The sequence below is a fragment of the Micromys minutus genome (genome assembly GCF_963924665.1).
Source record: "Micromys minutus genome assembly, chromosome: 16".
Taxonomy (NCBI): domain Eukaryota; kingdom Metazoa; phylum Chordata; class Mammalia; order Rodentia; family Muridae; genus Micromys; species Micromys minutus.
Window position 1 is genome coordinate 46,518,615 of NC_137985.1, and position 23,216 is coordinate 46,541,830.

Genomic DNA, 23,216 nt, shown 5'->3' on the forward strand with positions numbered 1-23,216 from the left:
ATAAAGAAATACATTAAAGATGTTTTAGAATTTAATGAAAATGAAGGCATAACGTACTCAAACTTATGGGACATAATGGAAGCAGTGCTAAGAGGAAAACTCATAGGTCTGAGTGCCTCCAAAAAAAGAAACTGCAGAGAGCATATACTAGCAGGTTGACAGCATACATAAATGTTCTAGAACAAAAAGATGCACACACACCTAAGAGAAGTAGAAGACAGGAAATAATCAAAATCAGGGCTGAAATCAACCAAGTAGAAACAAAAGAACTATAAAAGACTCAACAAAACCAGGAGCTGGTTCTTTGAGAAAATCAACAAGATGAATGAACCCTTAGCCAGACTAACCAGAGGGTACAGAGGGAAATCAGTCTGTTGGATCCTCAGAAAACTGGACATAGTACTACCTGAGGACCCAGCTATGCCAATCCTGAGCATATATGAAAAAGATGCTCCAACATGTAATAAAGACACATGCTCCATTATGTTCATAGCAGCCTTATTTATAATAGCCAGAAACAACCCAGATGTCCCTCAACAGAGGACTGGGTACAGAAATTGTGGTACATTTTCACAATGGAGAACTACTCAGCTATTAAAAACAATGACTTCATGAAATTCTTAGGCAAATGGACAAATCTAGAAAATATCATCCTGAGCGAGGTAACTCAGTCACAAAAGAACATACATGGTATATTCTTACTGATAAGTGGATATTAGGCAAAGAGCTTGGAATAGCCACAGTACAACTCACAGACCACATGAAACTCAAGAGGAGGGACGACCAAAGAGTAGATGTTTCAGTCCTATTTAGAAGGGGAAACAAAATAATCAAGGGAAGTAGAGGGTGGGAGGGACATTGGAGGAAGAGAGGAGGGGGAGGGAAAAAGAGGGACAGAATCAAGTATGAGAGGAAAAGGAGAAGATATACAGAGGGTCAGGAAATTGAACAGAGGTATGTAACATTGGGAATGGAGAACTAAGACTAGCAACCAGCAAGTCCCAGATGCCAGAAAAGCAGGAGACTTCTAGGACCCTAAAAGGATGACATTAGCTGATGACAATATCCCAGAAAGGGGAGGGAGAATATTTTGAGACCATATCCAGAAGTTAGGCATGGCCTACCAGTTGAGGGATGGGGCCTCCCACCTATCTCCAAAATTTTAACCCAGAATTGCTCCTGTCTAAAGGAAAAACAGGAACAAAGAGTGGAGCAGACACTAAAGCAAAGCCATCCAGAAACTGCCCCACCTGGGGATCCATCCCATATGCAGCCACCAAACCCAGTCACTATTGCTGATGCCAAGAAGTGCTTGGTGACAGGAGCCTGATACAGCTGTCTCCTGAGAGGCTCTGCCAGATCCTGACCATCACAGATGTGGATGCTCACAGCCAACCATTGGACTGATCACAGGGACCCCAATGGAGGAGTAGGGGAATACTGAAGGAGCTGAAGTGGCCTTATCTGGCATCAATGCCAGAACTTTTGTCCTGTGAGGGCTTGATGCCCCACTAGAGGAATGTTAGGGCAGCTAGGCAGGAGTAGGTGAGTGGGTAAGCACCCTCATAGAAGCAGGGTAAGGGGGGATTGGATAAGGGGCTTGCAGAGGGGAAACCGGGGGAGGGACTAACATTTGAAATATAAATAAATAAAATATCCAATTAAAAAAAAAAGGACACAAGTTGTCAGAGCATAGTAGCTACAATACTGTTATTGTTTATGTTGATGTATCTAAAATTTGAATATTTAAAGACTGAAAAAGATATACTCATACCTGTTCTGTACTTGGTAAGAGAAAGAGACCTATTTCAGGGTTTGCTCTGGCTCTGCTCAATATCCATCTCTGGGACAAGTCAGACAGCAGCTTCAGAGACTGCAATGACACCTTCCCACTCAACTTTACAGCCGACACACTGCTCATGATGCAGCAGAGATGGCCTTTGGGAAGGTAACACACACACACACACACACACACACACACACACACACACACACACACAAATATGGAAATATGCTCTGTGAGGCATCCTCAAGGACAAAGTGAGTGTGTTTCATAAAATCATCACTGAGATGATTCTAAACCAGTCTTACCTCCAGGTTCAGCAAATCAACATTATAATGTATATCTTTAAGAAAGTAATATTCCAAAGGGTTTGTCCTCAGGTACTAAGCTTGTTAATCATCTTTCCAAAGCTACACCCATTATCTTTGTTGACAGAGTACTGCTATTTTACATCCCCACCCCCACTCCACCAAATAACTTTTTCCTTTAAGAAGGATTTGGCACAGAGCTGTAGAGATGGCTCAGTGGTTCAGAGCACTGACTGCTCTTCCAGAGGTCCTGAGTTCAATTCCCAGCAACTACAGGGTGGCTCACAACCATCTGTAATGAGATCTGATGCCCTCTTTTTGTGTGTCTGAAGAGAGTGACAGTGATGAGAGAGAGAGAGAGAGAGAGAGAGAGAGAGAGAGAGAGAGAGAGAGAGAGAGACAGAGACAGAGACACAGAAAGAGAGACAGAGAGACACAGAGAGAGACACACACACACACACACACACACACACAGAGGGGGGGGATTTGGCAGTTTAGTATACATGTGAAAATACAAGCCTTTTCTCTTTGAAGGTGGACTGGAATTGCACTAAAGCATTAGGCTGCACCTTCTGCCTTACCACAGCCAAAGGAGGGCCTCACAACATCCCCCTGAGGGAGAAGGCTGTGACACAATGACATTCATCACAAGGGATGGCTAAGTTCTACAATGACCAAAGGACATGAGGAAATTGAATGGGATCAAGCAACTGAGAGAAAGGGCAGGGAGGGTAAAAGTCAAGTGCTCTAAGATAAATGGTTTTGGACCCAAAGGGCCGGGTGCTCTCCAGCAATAAATATGCTTGCAAAAGAGAGCAGGGAGATGAAGGGGGGGAGTGAAGGAAAGATACTGAATGAAACAACTCTTCCCAATGAAGCAGCACAAGAAGCCAGAGGGAATTTATGAGCTGTGAAAGAAACAAATGCAGACGAGGGCATTTTCTTTCTGTTAACCTACCATAAGTTTCATAGAACAACAAATTGTATGGATTTGGAATCCAAAGATCAGTGCAGACCACAGAAGGCTTGCTGAGTGGTGGAACAGTAACTGATTAACACCAGATGGAACCCTGCTGGGAAATTAAACATTCTACCTGATTCAAGATTCACAAGGGGAGAAAAAGTTCAGATGCTAAAGTAGGAGTAAATTTCCCTGGAGCAAAGGAGGCCTTTGAAGGAAGCAAGGCAGGCCTGAACAGGTGTCAGAAACTGCCGCATTTGTATGGGGGAAAGTGTGCAGATGTCGAGAGTCTGTAGATTTGAGCTCCAGTCTCAGCTTTCCACTCTACTTTTTAACTCATTACATAGCCTTGGCCAAAGCACTTAACCTCCCTGAACAATTTCCTCATCTAGTCTAAATTAGAAGCTGTACACTTACAGGGCTGCAAAGACTCCAAGTCTTACCTGTAACAAGTGTTCCATAAATGGTATCTCTTGTTATATTAAGTCGGAACTAAAACTGTGACAGAGGGGTGCTCAGATGCTGAGGAGCAAAGCCTTGCTATTGAGAAGCTCAAGGACTCTGGTACCACATCTGAGAGTGGCAGTTGGACTTCATGTTGCTTTTTCTTCTTTCTACAAATGTGGTATCGAGTCTACCAAAAATTTATGGACGATGCTGCAAAAGCTACAGCTACTTGGAGAGTCTTAAGTTCCAATTATTTTAAAATTATAAAAACTTTTAAGAAGTTTACCTGATAAGGTCTTGTACTCGACTGTTAAAAGCATCACCTTGAGAGGGTTTGTTTTTCATTTCCTGTGTTGATATTTTTGGTGTAGCTGGCCGGCTGTTTCCATCTGGTCGGTTGGCAATCAGACAGCTAAAAACCACAGCACCAGCTCTGAGAAGTCCAGTCGTCAAGCCTTCAAAAACCTGTTTATTTGTATTTCTTCCCAAAACAGCATTATTTTCATCTGGAACATAAACCTAGAAATAAGAAACAGTGAGAATGCTTCAGTGAAACCATAAAAACTGGACAGAGATGACTTGTGAAAGTTCTAGAGTCATAAATAATTCTGAAATTCTGAGGCAATGGAGACATTCAAGTGTGTTGATCTGTGGCTAGGTAGCCAGTCAAATCCCACCTTTGCCTTTATTAGTCATATGATATTGGGAATATTATTTTTTTCTAAATTTAAACTTTTTATCTATAAAACATGGATAGTAACATGCCTATATCATAGGTTCCTGACAGGGCTGAGGTAATGTACACAAAAGACTGTCATAGGGATCGGCACAGAACTATATTAAGATTTTATATGAACTAAGTTTTTAGACTTGTAACATTGCTTCACGTGAGAATGGATTCTTATGAATACTGAATTTAAATATCTCTAAGTAGGACAACATTTGCATTTATTACAAAATGGCACAGAGCTCTTTTTCTAAAACACAGAGTCACATTGTGTAGCTCTTCAGGCACCTTCTCTCCTTTGTTTGAGCCAGAGACTCTTAATGAACTCTGTAGGTTTATGTTAAGGCAATGCATGATTAGACAGGGAGAGGTAGGCAGGGAAAGAGGCTGGAGGAGCAGAAGAGGAAGTAGGCAGAGATTCTGGAGGAAAGGATGAAAGCCAACATGTATGTTTCTCTCAGTACATCACTAACTTGATGAGGTTGCTATAATTATTTCTAAGTGTTCGTATGGCTCTAATTTATTATTTCTGGATAAAAAGTTTGTGTCATTGTCAGCTGGTTGGAAGCTTACTGTGTAGAGGGTTTGTGGATTGAGAATTTAACACATAAACCTGTTTGATAATTTAATAGATGTAGAGTCTTATTTTTACCAGGCCGTGGAGAATGTGAGCTAAGTTCTCAGCTGGTAGAGGAGCAGCTGGGGTGCGCAATTTCAGCATTGTGGCCCACAGCTCTGCGCGGGAACTGGTAGCCAAAGTTCCAGACTAAAAGAGAGACAGCTAAGGGCGATGTGAGGACCATGTGATAGAGAAAGAACCTGGACACAAGGATCCACAATGGAGCAGCTCTTGCCAAGAGAGACTGAGCAGGACTGGTAGCAGCAGATTATTTTTTAAATATTTACTGCAACAGACTCTGCCTCCCCATCTTGCCAACGGAGGGATTACAGGTATATGTACCTGGCTTTTTATGTGGGTTTTGGCAATGCATGTTTTGATATTTTTGGTCCTTATGATTATGGGACAAGTATTTTGCTGATTTGGCATTTTCCCAGCTCCTCCATGATGACTTCCATTTAAGTAATCATATCTTTTATTTTGTGAAAATGCAGGTTTAAAAAAATGATTTTAAAGGAGATTTTCTTTTATATATTACATGACCTCTGCTTGCTCTGACTACTCTGAACTTTATATAGGAGACTTTTTTTCAACATAGTAATCTTGGACATGACCCCTCAAGCCAGGCACAGCATGGCCTCAGCTGGCAGAGCAAGCTTGAGAAGTGACCCCCAGTCTGGAGCCACAGGGTTCAGATAAGGAGCAAGCCCACAATGACCCCTGCCCAGTGCTAGATACCCAGAGGGCACTGGGGCCACTAAGATGAGCAGATAAGTAGTGGACAGATGAAAGAGAACAGTGCAAGCACAATGAAAGGTCAAACTGGATATTTGGGATAGTGACGAAGAGCCTGATGTGAGTAGCCAGTTATGCTACCTAAGGCCATAGTCAGGTCCTAGCCCAGTTCTCCCACTGAGGTTATGTCTGGGTCTGTACTTTACAGCAGCAATTGATCCTTTACTATCACAGGCCAGACAGAAGTCCCTGGTCTGAGCTGCCACCTGGGGCCATGCTGATGTCTGAAGGCTTTTTGGAGCTGGCTACCCAAACCCTGGGAATCCTGGGAGAGCTGGCCCTGTCCCTGGAAAGCTGACTCCCAATATAGGCCTGCATCCTTGTGTAGGAAGCACAGGAGAGCTGGCCCTGGTTTCAGAGGTGGGTGAGGTAGTACGAGGTGCACGTGAGCCAGCCCTGAGGATGTGAGCTTGGGAGAGCTAGCCTTGCCACTCATCTGCTGTAAGGTGGTGAAGGTGAGGGAAAGATGCCCACCCTCACCACCCTGGGATCATCAGAGTGGAGAGCTGGTCCTACATCTCACCAACTGAATTTGTAAGTAAAGAAGTGTGGACAAAAGGGTACACCTTTGAATACACTGTGATACAGTACAGCTTCCACAAGGAGATTTTTTTTCCTTTTGGAGAAGGGGGGTAGAATTTTTTTATATACTAAATATTCATGCCCAGTTATGTCAATCAGTATATTATAGCTGGGATCCAGTAAAAAAAAAAAAAAACTGTTTTGACAAGATCTGTGTTACAGGCTTTGATATGCTTGATTAGGAAGAAACCCAGTTTTCCCCTACTGGTAAGTTCTAACTTAGTAATGGTTTGTATTTCTACACAAGACGTCATGACCAAAAAGCAAGTTGGGGAGGAAAGGGTTTATTCCACATTGCTGTTCATCACCAAAAGATATCAGGACAGGAACTCACACAGGGCAGGAACTTGGAGGCAGGAGCTGAAACAGTGGTCATGGAGAAGTGCTGCTTGCTTCCCCTGGCTTGCTCAGCCTGCTTTCTTATAGAACCCAGGTCTACCAGCCCAGGGATGGCATCACCCACAATGGGCTGGGCCCTCCTACCATTAATCACTAGTTGAGAAAATGCCTTACAGCTGGATCTCATGGAGGCATTTCCTCAACTGAGGCTCCTTTCTCTGTGATAACTCCAGCTTGTGTCAAGTTGACACAAAACCAGCCAGTACACTAACTTAGTATTTTTAACTCTCTTCTCTTGAGACAGTCAATGTTAGCAATCAGGCATCTTTACAGCCAGCTTTCAAGATCCAGCAATAGGACATATCATCTCTAGCTGCCCAAGGGACACTGTCGAAATTCCCTTTGTGCATGTACCATAGCTCCAATAAAAGCCACAGTCTCCCTGGTGTCCCCCTTTTTCTTTTTCTCTTCTATCCTAAAGGTTGTTTCTTGTATCCCTTTCTAAACACCCTCCCACGTAAGACCTGTTGCATTGTATGTTCTTGTCTAGTCCCATCAGTCAATCCCACTGTGTAGAACTCTGTATTCTTCAAACTCGAAGTATGTCACTTGGTGCCCAGGAGGCACAGGTTCCTAGAAGTTCCAATACAGCAAAAGATTTTTTTAAACTGCTCATTGGTTCTTTGTGAATTTCACATTATGTGCCCCAGTCTCACCCATCTCCCTGTTTCTTTGTATCCTTCCTTCACCCTTGCAACCTGCCCCCAAAAAGGAAAAAGAAGTAAATTAAATAAATAAACAAAACAAAGTCTCATTATGGAAGCTGCAGTATGCCACACAGTAAGCCCTTTTGTGTAAACATCTTCACTTGCAAATGTCTATTGCAATGAGCCATTGGTTTTGGTTCAAGGCATGTGGCTTCTGCTATATTATCAAGACTGGATCCTCACAGGACTCCTCTTGGATATCCTGTTGTTGCCCTGTGTCATGGAGATCCTGCAGATTTGGATCTGTGGGACTGGTACCTTCATGTGCTCCAGCAGATGGGGTAGTAGTACCATTCAAAGCCTTAACTCTGAGTCTTGGTACCTGAGCTGGTAAGCCAGGGCAGCACTCTGGAGCCAGTGCTACTAGGGCCGGCTCTCCTGCTTTGCTGAAAAGAGGGGCAGGGCCGGCTCTCCCATATTCAAGCCATAGCCATCGGTCACTTGTTTCCACACTTACTACCAATGCCAGCTCTCCAGCACTGCCCTGGCTATCTCACCCAAGTGCTGCAGTCAGAAGGAGGCGGAGCCAGCTCTCCTGCCTGGGAAAAGTTTTAATAATTCATCATATTTTTGTATGGCTGGCTGGTGTCCCCAGGTCCTGAATAATTGGTTTAAAATTTTCTGTGAGTTAATAAGTGGATATTAGCCAAAAAAGGTACAGAATACCTACTATATAACCCACAGAACACAAGAAGGTTAACAAGCAGGTGGCCCCAAGTGAGGATGCTTCAATCCCACTTGGTAGGGGGAAGAAAACAATTATGGGAGGCAGGGACCTGGGTGGGAGAGGAGAGGGGGAAGGAGATACCTGGTCTGTTATGGTGGGGAGACAGGAGAGAAGCTTTGAGCGCCAGAAGAATGAATGAAATTATGCAACCTCAGGGGAAGTGAGTGGGGGGGGTGACCCTCTAGAAAGTACCAGAGGCCTGGGAGGTGAGAGACACTCAGGACTCAGAGGGAGGGACCTTAGCTGAAATGCCCTACAGTGGAGAGGGAACTTTTAGAGCCCACCTCCAGGAGACAGACAGGGCATCAAGTGGAGGGATGGGGTTGCCATCCCACAGCCAAAAAACTCTGACCCAGAATTGTTCCTGTCTAAAAGAATCACAGGGACAAAAATGCAGAAGAGACTGAGGGAAAGGCTGTCCAGTGACTGGCCAACTTGGGATCAATCTCAAGGGGAAGCTCCAAGGCCTGACACCATTACTGATGCTATAGTGTGCTTACACACAGGGGCCTAGCATGACTGCCCTCAAAAAGGTCTAACAAGCAGCTGAAAGAGTCAGATGCAAATACTTACATGCAACCTTTGGACTGAAGCTGGGGAGTTCTGTGGTTGAAATAGGGAAAGGCTGGGAGAAGCTGAGGAGGAGGCAACCCCATAAGAAGACCAGCAGTCTCAACTAACCTGAACCCCTGAGACTCTCAGACAGTGAGCCACCAACCAGGCAGCATACATGAGCTGATCTGAGGCGCCCCCATATATGTATATATATATACACACACATATATATACATACATACACACATATATACATACATACACACATACACATACATATATATACATACATATACACATATATACATATATACATACATACATGCATACATACATACACATATACACACACAGCAGAGGATTGCCTGGTCTGGCTTCAGTGAGAGACAGGCCTAACCCTAGAGAGACTTGAGGCCCCAGGGAATGGGATGGCCTGGTGAGGGTCTGGGAGAGGACATCCTCTTGGAGACAGGGGGGAGGAGAAATGGGATGAGGGACTATGGAAGGGTGTATGGGGAGGGGGGGGGCAAAGACGGAAATGTAAAAAACTAAAAGTAATAATAAAAAATTAAAACTAAAAATGTTTTTCTATGAGGGCTGGAGAACACATACTTGGATGCGCTCACAGCAGGTAAGACCTCAGGCATATAGGGCATTTAAAACTACCTCTTTAAAACACTATACATACCTATATACATATACACACATATACATACACACGTATGCATGTATGTATGTATGTATATAGGTAGGTAGGTATGTATGTATATATGTATGTATATATGCATGCATGTATATAGGTGGTCTAGGTCCAGCCCCTGCATGTTCATTGGTAGTTCAGTCTCTGTGACCCCCCATGGGCCCAGGTTACTTGACTCTGTAGGTCTTCTGGGCTGTCTTTGACCCCTCTGGCTTGCTCAATTCTATTTCTCACTCGTCCACAAGACTTCTCCAGCTTTTTCCTATTTTTGACTGTTGGTCTCTACATTTGTTTCTAGCTGCAGCTGGATGAAGCCTCTTAGGACATAGCTGCCTGCCACTGGGCCCCATTCCCCTAACTGGACTGCCTAGTCAAGTCTCCATGGGAGAGGATATGTTTAGTAGGTGTCTCAGGGTTGGGTGGTACCCAAGGGAGGCTTCCGGTGAGGAGAACAGGCAGGGACAATGGGGTAGAGGGCTTTCTAAGGACAGGCCTGGGAGGAAAGAAGGGAGGGAAAGCTTGCAATCAGGATGTAAAGTGAATAAAATAAAGAAGTAAAAAAGAAAAAAAATTGTTGGGCTTAAAGACTGAATGTAATTTATGTATTTGATCAGCTACATTCTAAAGTTAGCTCACTAGAGACAAACCTTAATGATTCTTTCATATACTATGAAAGAATTTGGTTGACCCATTTAATGGGTAATGTGGGAAGTCTTTAGTCTTTATTAATTTTTGTATTGTAAGATTATACTAATTTTCATCATGAAATGTTTAAAATAAAGTGCTATTCATGAATGAAGGTATTTTAAAGAAGCCCTTTGACTACCTAGAAGTATTTTACCTAGCAAGTCTATTATTTAAGAATATAGTTAATAATCAGGAGATATAAAATTAATGGTCCTTACTTAAAGAGTTGCTCATCTCACCTTTATAAACTTCCTAAACTCAGTGCGGAAGGGGACAGAGGAGGGCTCTACTTGGGTTCCAGTTTTCTTGCGCTTGCTTGTTTTCCCTGTGAGGGTGTGTCTGCTTGGACATTTTGTGACAGCAGAGTGTCGAATACAAGGGATGATAAAGATGATGCTTACTGGAGTTTTCGACTTAAGCATTATTCTTGTATCATCCATTTCATGTAAATTTTATAGATTAAAGAACCAAGTTCAGAGATTTCAAGTAATGCACCCAAATTTCAGTTATTTAACTGGAGACTGGGGCCTTGAACCTTGTCTGCTCTATTCTAAAGCATACAACACGTTTCCATTCCTCATCTCTATCAGATAATTCTTTATTGAAGATTTTGGAGAATTTTGACTCTGGAGGACAAAAGTGAAAATTAGTCATGAGCTAAACATTGCTTTATTGATGTCTTAAAACACAGGATTCCACAAGAGCTTTCTTTACTGTTGGCTAAAGAAAAAGCCAATATTAAGTGGTTGTTGTACTATAACTGGCTAAAATATAGTAACTTAATTGTCTAGAAGCTGTAAATATGGTTTGGGAAACCAGTATTTCTTCATTTGACAAGCAATAAAAAAAAAGCCAAGCATTATATAAACCAGGCCTATTTTCGTGCCCCTCCTATTTTTTCCCCTGTAGCTGACAGCTTTTAAAATTTACAAATATAATTTTTGCCTAGGTTTCATAATATAAACACAAAGAAGGTAGCATCCTTTGTGAGGGTTGCTGGGACAAACTCTGAAACCTCAGGCCAGGGTCTACATAAAGAACTTTAAAAAACAAAACAAAACAAATCAAAACTGACAAAACCATGATTATTTTCCAAGGGTCAATATGCTTTAACTTCAATTCAACCAACCTTACCCCCCTGCATCTCTTATTTTTCTCCTTTGAGTTGGGCCCTTTACTGATAAAAAGTATGTTGGCTACTTTTACCTCAACTTGACATGACCTGAAGTCATTTTGGAGGAAGGAACCTCAGTAGAGAAAGGGTCTCCACCAGGTTGGCCTGTGGGCAGATCAGTAGGTCATTTTTTAATTAATTGATTTGGGAGGGTTCTGCCCATAGTGGGTGGTGCTATCCCTCTGCAGATAGTCCTTGGGGTTATGTATAAGAAAGGAGGATGAACCGGCCATGAGGGCCAGCTAGTATGCAGCAATCCTTCATGGCCTCTGCCTGAGCTCCTGCCCCGAGTTCCCTCAGTGATGACTATTACTGGAAGTGTCAGCCAAATAAAATAAACCCTATCTTCCAGTTTTTGTTCATCAAGCTTTATCACAGCAATAAGAACCCTATCCAAGATAAGAGTAACGTTCTCTGTGTAACATTTGGCTAAGTCATTTTTTTCAAATGCTCAGATATATTTTTTTTTTACCCTCTTAATAAGTCTGTTCTCTAGGTTCTACTTCATGACAGTGTTTCAATAGAAAACAGGATTTCAGCTGGAAGAAATATCAAATTGCCAGAAGTAAGGTAAAGAGAGGCTTAGCTTCAGTGGCACAATGTGACTCTTTATAAAGCCATCAAAAACAAGTTTTGCTACAAAGAAAAACAAGCAGAACTCTACAGGAACAGTATCTACACTGCTGAGGACAATGATTCAAAGCAGCACACAGCTTCACTTCTGTGTGAAGTGGAGGTAGCATGTAAGCAGCTTGCTCTCTTGGGCTCCCCTTAGCTGAGGTACACGGTTACAGAGACCTGCTATCTGTTTACCACCAACGCTTCAGTGTAAATTCACTTCCGACAGAATAGCAGGGCCAAGGGTAATGATGAAATTTTCCCTGCCTTAAAACATTCCTTCCCATGGCCCTGCTTATTGTATATCTGTATTATATAGGTATGAGACATATCCTCCTTTGTAGGGGGTGCTCTATTGTGGGCAGAGAAAGGTTACCTGCTTGGCCTACAGCTGATTACCACTCCTTGCTGTATAGCAGCAGGTCTTGTCTAGGGAAGGGGCCATGTAGCTTTTGGCCCTTCTAAATCTGTAACACTCAGGAAAAACTCTAAAACCATTCTTTTTAAACAGATAAAAATGTATTCCTTAGTGTATTTTTCGTTCTCTTCTGTCTTTCTTTCTTGCCTACTTTTTGAGTGAACCATGGGGCTTGTACTGAGTCACCCCCTTCTCTTTAGTATAATTTTTATACTACTCTGGTATATCATTACTTCATTCTTATAATAGAAGTGAATTTCAAATAATTTCATATACTCATTTTCTTCAACTCAATTATTAATGGAATATATTCAATTAACATAGTGGTTCTGACACAAGTTTAACATCCTGCACAAAAAGTGCAAGTGCACTGACAACCTCAACATAAAACCAGATACACTGAACCTGACAGAAGAGAGGGGCAGCGGAATAGCCCTGAATGCATCTGCACAGGAGACAACTTTCTGAAGAAAACACCAACAGTGCAGGCACTAGGATCAACAATTAATAAATGTAACCTCATGAAACTGAAGCTTCTGTAAGGCAAAAGGCACCACTAATAGGACAAACAGTAGCCTACAAAATGGGAAATTTTTTTCACCAACTTCACATCTGACAGAGGGCTAATTTCCAAAATACATAAAGAATTCAAGAAAGTAGACATAAAAAATCAAACTAAAAACGAGGCACAAACTTAGGTCCCCTACACATATATAGCGAAAGCTCAGCTTGGCTTTCATACCAGCCCCTCAACAACTGAAGCAGGGGCTCTGCTGCTTGCCCATGGATCTAGTCAGTACCATAACTAGGCCACCGTGTCTGGCCTAAGTGGGAGACGATGCACCTAGTCCTGCAGTGACTTGATGTGTCAAAGGTGAGGGAGGTCAGAAGGGAGTGTACCTCTTTTCAGAGGAGAAGGGGAGGGGACCTGTGTGAGGGGCCATTAGGGGGAGGGGGCTGATATTGAGATGTAAATTAATTAATAAAATAATACATTAGTTAATAAAAATGAGGCATATATCTAAAGAGCATTTTCAAGAGAGAAACTTAAAAGGACATTCAACATCTTTAGTGATCAGTGAAAAACAAATCAAAATAAGGCTGAGATTCCATCTCACACCTGTCAGTGTCTAAGATCAATAACACAAATGACACTCATGCTGGAGAAGATGTTGAAGGAGGGGACACTCCTCCATTGCTGGTGTGAGTCCGATCTTGTAGAGCCAAATTGGAAATCAATATGGTGGTCTCTCAAAAGTTGGGAATTGATCTACCCCAAGACCCAGCTATACACACCTGGGCACATAAAGGAAAGACATCCATTCTTTTTTTTTTTTTACTCTTCAAGGCTTATTTGGTGTTTTCATTGGCATGGCACTTGAGTGGTTGGTTCCATCATTCATATGCAGATCTTACATTTCACATAATATTGCAGTGTGTACTACAGACACATGTAATACAGAAAATATCCTGTAGAACATTTATGTACGAGACATGCATGATGGAATTACACACTGGAGTCGGGTTATAAGTAACTTGGAACTCACTGGCCTAGGCATGTTTGGTGAGGGTGCGCAGCGCAGCAATGCAGCAGGCTTACAGGATAATCAAAGCCTGCACACAGTTGGTGGTATGTCTTGAAGACAGTGGGACTGTCATATTAACCAAGTTACCACTACATAAGTACCATTTAGCATCAGGGTAGCTGTGGGAACTGAGATCTTCCCCAGAGCATCTCAACACAACTGTACTAACCATAGCTCAGATGAGAAGTGTGTGGTCTCCATAGAAACCCTCTGCAGCCTGGACAGTGAAGGGCTAGGACACTGGGTAACTTTAGAACTGTAGCTCCTTCTGGATTCCCCAGAGGGTATCTGCACTCTTCTTCAGGCGGGCCTTTTCCTCAGGAGTCAGTGTCACCTTCACAACATCTGAGATTCCATTTTGTCCCAGGATACATGGGACATTGAGGAAGACATCATCGATTCCATAGAAACCCTTAATCCTGGTGGAAATGGGATGTGCCGGCCTAAGGTACCTTATTATGCTCTCAGCCACAGAGAGGCCAATGGCCCAGGATGTGTAACCTTTCAGCTTGATCACCTCATATGCACTGTCAAGCCCCTGCTTGTGAACCTCCTTCCACTGCTCCTTATCTGCATCACTGTCCAGTCCTGGGTTCAGAGACTCAGGGAGATGCCGGCAATGATCACACCACTCCACACAGGCACACTGGAGTTACCATGCTCTCCCAGGATCCACCCGAGACAGCTCAGGGGGTGAACTCCCAGCCTTTCTCCCACCAGGTAACAGAAACAAGCAGAATCCAGATCGCAACCACTTCCAATAACTTGGCTTTTGGGAAAGCCACTGATTTTCCAAGCCACGTAGGTCAAGATGTCCACTGGGTTTGAGACAATAAGCAGCATGCAATGTGGACTGTAATTCACAATGTTGGGAATAATGAACTTGAAGATGTTCACATTTTGCTAGATCAAATTGAGTTGGCTCTTTCCTTCTTGCTGACAGCCCCTGCTGTGACAATGACCACCTTAAAGTTTGCAGTCACACTAACGTCTTTGCTGGAGACAATTTTGGGTGTTTTGAGAAAAAGGCTGCCATGCTGGAGATCCATCATCCCCCCTTTAGCTTGTCTTCCATGACATCAACAAGGGTGAGTTCATCTGCCAAGTCCTTCATTAAGATACTGATGGCACAAGCCATGCCAACAGCACAACTGTTGTCTTGTTCTGAGGGACCTGTTCTTTCTTAAGAAGATTCACAATCAGGTGGTCCTTGAGGGCTGCCATCTTGGACTTTGAATCTTTTGAGACTACTAGTGCACAATGGGGGGTGACAGGTGAGCAGCAGGAGTGTGGCCTGGGCTCAGTGACAGTGGCTCCAGCACCAAGACATTCCATTCTACCACAAAAGACATGTTCTCAACTACATTCATAGCACTTTATTCATAATAGCTAGAAACTGGAAACAACCTAGATGTTCCTCTACCAAAGTGTGAATTAAAAAAAAAAAAAATAGAAGTGGTACATTTACACAATGGAGCATTACCCAGCTGTTAAAAAAATACAACATCATAAAATTTACAGGCAACTGTATAGAACTAGAAAAATATTATCCTAAGTGAGGTAACCCAGACCCAGAAAGACAAACATTATATATTCTCACTTGCAACTGTATAATTATTGGATATTAACTGTAAAGTAAAGAGACAATCCAGAGACCCAGAAAGGCTAAGCTAAGAGGAGGTTCAAGGGGGGAAATGCACGGATCTCCCAGGGAAGGGGAAACAGAATAAATATCAAGGGTGGAAATGGAAGCAGGTGGGGACAGGAACTGGAAGGATCAGGTCAGGGGAGGATAAAGGAAGAGAGTCAATTGGAATTGGTGTGGGGTTAATTCAGGCAAGAACCCTAGTCCAATGGAAAGTCCTGGGACTCTATTAGGATGACCCTAGTAAGACTCCTAGTAATGGGAGGATCCAGAGCTTGAACTGGCCATCTCCTATATCCAGGAAAGACTTCCAGTAGAGAGATTGAGACATCACCCCAATCACAAAAATCTTTAACCTACACTTGTCCTATTAGCAAGATGTGCTGCGGTAAAGTTGTCACAGAAATGGTGGTCATGGCCAACCAATGACTGGTCCAGATTGAGACCCATGCCAGGAGAGGGAGTCCACCCCTGACACCAGAAACCAGAGGCCAGATGCTCCAGAGACCCAGGAGAGAACCAAACATGCTGGCAAAAAAAAAAAAAAAAAAAAAAAAAAAAGCAAATAAAGTGATTTCGAATGTTATTCTATCATATTCATGGTCAGGAGAGCCTGGCATAATCACCATCAGAGAGGCTCCTTCCAGCCACTGCCAGAAACAGATGCAGAAACCCACAGCCAAACCTTAGGAAGGACTCAGAGAACCCCGCGGAAGAAGTGTAGGAAGGAATGTAGGAGACAAAAGGGTCAAGTACATCGCAAGAAAACCTACAGAACCCACTATCCTGGGCCCAGGGGTTTACTGAGACCTTAGGACCACCAGGGATCCCCATGCTCTCAACCACTGTGTCATTTGGTGTTCTGTGGGACACCTAATAGAGGGATCAGGGGCTGTTTTGGACACTTTTGTCTGCTTTGGGGATTCTTTTTGTTCTACTGGGTTGCCTTGTCTAGCTTTAATTTGCAAGGAGGTGCCCAGGCTTATTGTAACTTGATATGCTATGTTTGGTTGATATTCCTGGGAGGCCTCCCTTTTCTGAAGGGAAAGGGAGGAGTGGATGGGGAAGGGAGGGAGAGGGGATGGAGGAGAAGGGGAAGAGGAAACTGTGATTGAGATGTAATATATGAGAAAATAAATTAATTTTAAAAAGTTAAAAAATAAAAGAAACTAATCAGGACCACAATAACTGCTAGTGTGGCCTCTTAAACCCCACTCTAAGAACTGAGAAATTTGAGTCTCAGATAGATAGTCTTTTGGTTCCCATAGCTTATGCCCCCAAATAACAGATTTCTTTGTATCAGTCTAATATCCCAGCCACAGAGTGCTCACCAGCTACTCACTGGAGACAGCCAACCCTACTGCAGACAATTCTAGAGAATGCCTTGCTGATTTGGCTATCACTAGTCTCCCCCCTTGTTTGTGAAAATCAGAACAGTTTCCCTTTGTGAACTACTCAGAATTCAAAACAGGTCTCCTTACACTGCCTCAGTTTCACCATGTGTTTCTTAGATGGTAGTTTTCAATCCCTTCATTCTCCATCTGATTCTATTCTATAGAGGGATGCCATCTTGTTCGCAATACTGTTCAAGGTCATCAAGCAACATTAGTTTTTGTTCAGATCCCAACCCACAGAAGTCATGATGTACTCTGGACACACTGAGTTCAGATTTCTTAAAACCTCCACATAGAGACATTGGCTTTGAATCTTTCTTCACGGGCACAACAAGAAAATTAATCATTCCCATACCCTGCTTCCTGTATTAAGAGTTGGCTGTTTCACCTTACACTCTACTCTACTGTGATTGTTTTGTATCTTGGTTCCCTCTCCTAAGGTTGTTTACCCACTATCTTGGTTAGGGTTTTACTGCTGTGAACAAACATCATGACCAAGGCAACTCGTAGACAATATTTAATTGTGGCTTATAGGTTCAGAGGTTCAGTTCATTATTATCAAGGTGGGAACATGGCAGCATCCAGGCAGACATGGTGCAGGAGGAGCTGAGATTTCTACATCCTTATCTGAAGGCTGCTAGTGGAAGACTGGCTTCCAAGCAGCTAGAATGAGGGTCTTAAAGCCCACGCCCACAGTGACACACCTACTCCAACAAGGCCACACATACACCAACAGGGTCATACTTTCTAATAGTGCCACTCCCTGGGCCGAGCATATACAAACCATCACACCCATCTCAGTGTTATTTGTACACACACACACACACACACACACACACACACACACACACACACACCTACCTTTGTTATGCCTTCTATCTATGCCTCTCATTAGTGGATTCCTATGAACACAAGGATTAAGCCCTAAGGTTTTAGATCAATATAGCTACCAAAACCACACTGAAGTATATTTGCTTAGAGCAATGTTTATTACTTTTTAGCTATGTAACCTATGGAATTTGTAAACCAGGAGCCACTGGAGCTAGTTAATAAGATATGGTAGGCAGTGTGAAAGAGTATGTGTGTGCAACCACACATGGTAAGTATCTGTGATTATAAAACACCTGGCCTCCTAGCATATAAATAAGAAATTTCTAAATCAATTATTTAGCATTTACAGCAAATAATATCCCTTCTTCTCAGTCTTTGAAGATCTTGTAAACAGAAACATATCTTTAACTACAAAAGGCTCTCCCGCCAACAACTAGGTTCTCTGAAATTTTATTTATTTATCTAATTTATTTTTAATCAAAATTTAATTAGTTTCTGCACCCCTTTCCTCCCACTAATTCTTTGACCCCCACCTCTCAAATTCATGTTCTATTTTCTTTACCTATCGTTACATATCATCATCTACATAAGAAAATAAGCAGATGAACACAGCCTGTGAGTCTGTTCAGTGTTGCTCATACGTATGTGTTTTAGGGCTGACCACATAGTACTGGATAACCAACTGGGGTTAATTCTCTCTCTCTCTCTCTCTCTCTCTCTCTCTCTCTCTCTCTCTCTCTCTCTCTTCCTTTGCAGCTATTAATTGTCTCTCTTCAAAAATTAGCATTATTAGCCTTCTAGGTACAAAATCCAGAAACCTGAGCTCCATCCTTCTCTCTCTATTTTTTAATTAAGTACACATCTTAACATCTTTCTTTTAAGAATATTATTCATTTACTAAGTCAAAACAAACATCGTTATTTAAAATTATGAGTGGTTCCTACTTAACATCAATTTCATATCTAGTAAGTAGGAATATTTCTAATACTTGTTTACTTAAATTCACCAACTTCTAAAACTAAGAATTTGAGTTGGTAGTATTAATTTTTTGGTAAAATCATTGTTGGGAGCTAGATATTTTTGATCCTTCTTTTGAAGATGTCACCTGCCTTCAAAAACAACATGACATTTTCCCCCTTCTTCGGGACTACTGGAATAATCATCTGGTGGGTCTCTTGAACCTTCTAATTCACGTCAGTATAAATAACTCGTGCCGCTGCACAGCAGACAGAAGGAGGGCTAGCTCGCCTAAGTTCACATCTTTGTGGCTGGATCAACTGCAATCCCCACAACCAAGGTCAGCTCTACTGTGCTACCCAGAAGAGATGCAGGGTCCTCTCTCCAACATGCTGTATGTGGCAAGGGGCGAGATGTGAGGGCATCTCTTTCTCACCCATGTCACTGCTAAGAAGACAGGTGGCAGGGCCAGCTCTCCCATGCTCATGCCCTTACGGGGCTGCCTTGCCTGCATCCTGGCTGCCAGGGTCAGCTCTGGACAGGTGCTGCACCTGGTGAGGAACAGGGCCAGCTCTCCTGCCAGCTGCAGATGACAAGGACCAAGGGAGAGGTCAGTACCACTGCACAGGAGATGAGTGACAGGGCCAGTTTTCCCTCAGGGTCAGCTCACTCACAGCTCCCACAAATAGGGCCAGCTCTGCTGTGCTTTCTGGGTAATGTGTGTGTTCGCTCTCTGTCAAGTACTACAGCTGGTGAGGTCAGCCCCCCTGCTCTCAGGACCAGCTCTCACAGAATGTCCAGGAGAGGGGTGGAGTCAATTCTGCATAGCACTCAGACCTCAACATGGCCCCAGGCAGCAGCCCAGACCTGGGATGTCTGCTTGGCTTTTGGTGATAATGACATGGCTCTCAGTGGCAGCATAGGCCAGGATGTTACCAAGATCTTAGGTGGCATCACTAGCTACTCACATCAGACTGCTCCTTACTACCCTCGAATCTCCTCCAGTTCTGCCTCTCCTATTGTGCCCCATACTTTTTTCTTATCTTTCTATTCTATTTCTTCACCACTTACTTACTTACTGCTTAGTGGCACCTAGGGTCTTTGGGTGCCTGGGGTCATCTCAGGAGTGGCTTCAGGAGTGCTGTGCCCCATCCAGTGTGGCATCAAGCAGGGGTCATCTCAGGAGTGGCTTCAGGAGTGCTGTGCCCCATCCATGCAGTGTGGCATCAAGCAGGGGTCATCTCAGGTGTGGTCTGCCTGCCTGGCCCTGCTTGATGCTGGACTGGTGGTCATTTTGGGATTGCTCCTCATCTGGCCCCATGGAGTGATCAACTCAGGCTTTCTCCCAGCCTGGGCCACATGGCCCCAGGCAGGAATCCTGAATTCAGAATCATAATTCTATTATTTTTCAAAGACTGTGACGAACTTCTTAGGAAGCATATTCTCTCATGATCCATTTAAGAATCAAGTATTTTCAAATAACTTAATTTCTAGCTGATATCTAAAGATGTACCTACAATAGTCTAGTAAATAGCAAAAGGCCCATATCATAGTAAAAACCACAAAACACTACAATTACTTAAAACGACAGAAGTGAGAAATGACGTACAATAACGAATACATTTATGCATGCTATATGGAATGCTGACCTCTACAGGCTAGCATATCTAATAAAACCCCAAGACAACTTCCAAAACAATGAAGAACAGCAAGGCAAGAAACTGAAAGAACACGGTGCTAAGAAACAAGACAGATGAATTCTTGCTGGCTTAGCCTGCATGAATTCATCTCTTTATTCTTTATTTCATCTTGCATTGTTGTGGGTATCATAAATGCTATATAAGCTCTTTACTCTGGAGATTATGTCCCTAACCTTTTATTCCTTATTTTCAAGTAATTATAAAACAGGAAGATACACAAAAAGATACACATGGTCCTTCATTCCTTACCCCTTACTCCCTTCCGTTCTCTATTTCCTTCCTCCCTTCCTTTCTACTCACTGACTTACCTATCTTTCCTGTTGTTTGCTCCCAATGGTTAGTTTATATAATACAGTATAAAATCTAGGAAAAGGTGTGACTTTGAGCACAATGAACACACAGAATTATACTCTGCAACAAGTAGCATAAGCTTTTCTTTCCTTTTCATCTAAAACCAATAACGCACTTTCATCTTTATGGAAAACTTGTTGGTTTTCAGTGTTGTATAATGGAATAATCCAGTGTGTGGCCATTTGAGACTGGTGTTTGATTCAACAGAATAGAAGAAGCTGTGCATATGAGTAGCTCACTAGTGTTTATTGAACAGTTTGCCATACTATGGATGTACCAAAGTGTAACAATTTCTCATTAAAGGATAGTTTGGTTGCTCTCATTTTAGAACAAAAATTTAAACAACTTATATTGATATGTGAGAACTTATATCCTAATTATCTGGTCATTATGAGTATGGTTTGTTCAGTTTGTGGAACCTTCACATTTATATCTTTTAACATTTTTGGACAGTCTCTGTTATTATTTCTTGAAGTACTTTTTAGTCTTAAATCCTTTTTTCTCCTGTGTCTGCTGACATGAATGTTACATCTGCTGTTACAGTCCTATCAGTCCTTGAGACTTGGTTCATTTTTTAAGGCATATTTTCTCTGCTCTTCAAATTGAACAACATTAGGTTGTTCCATTTTCAAATTCATGTTTTCATTCTCTATATTTTATTAAGCCTATGCTCTGACTTTAAATTTTGTTAACTGTTTTAGTTGTAGCATTTTTTATTCCTCAGCTTTAAAAATTTCTTTGCTAACCCATTTTCATTTGCTTATGCACACTAATAGTTGCATGATTAAGTATTTTTTTATGATGGTTGCCTAAAAATCGTTGGGTGAAAAATGTAGCATCTAGCAACTATATTTTTCATTGTACCTTGGAAATTTGGGGTATTATAAGGTTTTGGGTCCTCTTCAAATCTTGTATTTTAGAACGTATCTTCCTGACACTATGCTGGGAGGGGGTCAAGAAGTGCTATCTCATTACTGTCAGTTGAGGGAGGAAGCCCAGGTATTTCACTGGCCTTCATTGACATTCATGGTAGAAGTGTAGGTACTTTGTCAGTATTGGTCAAGAAATTCACATTAGTGCACAGAACAGCATGTCAATTCCCTATTAGTCATCTTCACAAGCCAGAGACTGAGTTTGCTACCAAGAATATGATGTCACCTTCACCAGTATCTAACTTGGCCCCTACTGATGAATACTGGAAAGAAGGAGAGTCTATATGGTTCTTAATCCTTCATTTTTGAAAAAGAAATGTGTATCAGGAAGACATAGAGCAGATAGTGATTGCCAAAGGCCAGGGAGAAAAAGGTGAAACTGGCTTCAAAGGGGGGAATTTACAGGGTAATGAAACTGTTGTAGATATAGATTATAATAGTTCTCGGGTAGGTAGTTTTTGAATCTGGCTTTCTAAACCCAATGTTTTCAGGAATTTAGAATCCATGTATTTGTATATATCATTATTTCATTCCTTTTTATTGGTAAATCCTGATTAGGTTTTCTTGGATCAATAGGTAGGAGTGGGGTTGCTGGGATGTAGCTATGTAAACGCACATTTCTAGTAATCTTCCTCCAGCTGTCCTCTGAGAGGCTCCACAAGCATCTCACTAAGACAAATGCAGATACTCACAGCCAATCATTGGACTGAACCCAGGGATCCCAATGGAAGAATTAGGGGAAGGACTGAAGGGGATTGTAATTCCATAAGAAGATCAACATTATCAACTAACTGGATTCCCCACAGCTCCCAGGGACTAAACCCCCAAACAAATAGTATACATGGATGGATCCAGGGCTCCAGTTACATCTGTAGCAAAGGATTGCCATATCTAGTATCAATGGGAGAGGAGCCATGGGTCCTGTGGAGGCTAAAAGCCCTAGCATAGGGTGATGTTAGAGAGGTGAGGCATGAGTGGTTGGGTGGGTGGTTGGGGGAACACCCTCATAGAGGCAAAGGGGGTGGGGGCTTTGCAGAGGGAGAATGGGATGGGGGTTCAACATTTAAAATGCAAATAAATAAAATAACCAATTAAATAAAAAGAAAAAAGAAAAAAAAAGAATCTTCTAAACTGAAAACATGTTTCACTTCTTGTTTTAAAACAGGGATCTGATAAGCTCCATTGCCAAGGTTTAAGAGAAAGTAAGTTGACTTTCAAGGAACAGGAATGCTTAGACATGGCTCTGGTAAGACTTTCCATTGCAGCAGTCAGAGGTGTTAATGAGACCCAAGGCTGCTGATTTTCTCTCCACACAGAGTGTTTTCCCAGGTGACAATGGGCTGAGCCAGAGGAGAGGCCAAGCATAAACAATGTGTTCAGTCCATTCTCACATCTCATAAAATCCCAAGAGGAACAGGAAGGGCAGAGAAACAGGAATGTAGTTGTGTGCACGAGCACTTTAATGTCTGCCCTGCTGTGTCTCCACATGATCATGGTGCTGGGCTGTGTGCTTCAGGAGGGTTCTCATTTCCACCCACACTCCACAGCACACTCACGCCTCTCACCCTCTTCTCCATTCCATCTTACTATCCCAGCCCTGCCTTCAGTTCCAC

The 23,216-nt window shown here is 42.5% G+C and overlaps 1 protein-coding gene and 1 pseudogene across 2 annotated transcripts in view; both read right to left on the minus strand.

Moving 5' to 3' along the window:
- The window catches only part of SCAPER (S-phase cyclin A associated protein in the ER), a 322,094-nt gene that overhangs the window by 47,165 nt on the left and 251,713 nt on the right, over positions 1–23,216 (minus strand). The window contains exon 27 of the mRNA XM_080929740.1: positions 3,786–4,018. Within this exon, the coding sequence (XP_080785866.1) occupies positions 3,786–4,018 (233 nt within the window). The remainder of the gene's footprint in view (positions 1–3,785; positions 4,019–23,216) is intronic.
- On the minus strand, positions 14,044–15,017 carry LOC308431077 (L-lactate dehydrogenase A chain-like; annotated as a pseudogene). Its single transcript has 2 exons — positions 14,779–15,017; positions 14,044–14,611 (listed from the first exon to the last, which is right to left on the minus strand). The product of its transcript is annotated as an L-lactate dehydrogenase A chain-like (transcript).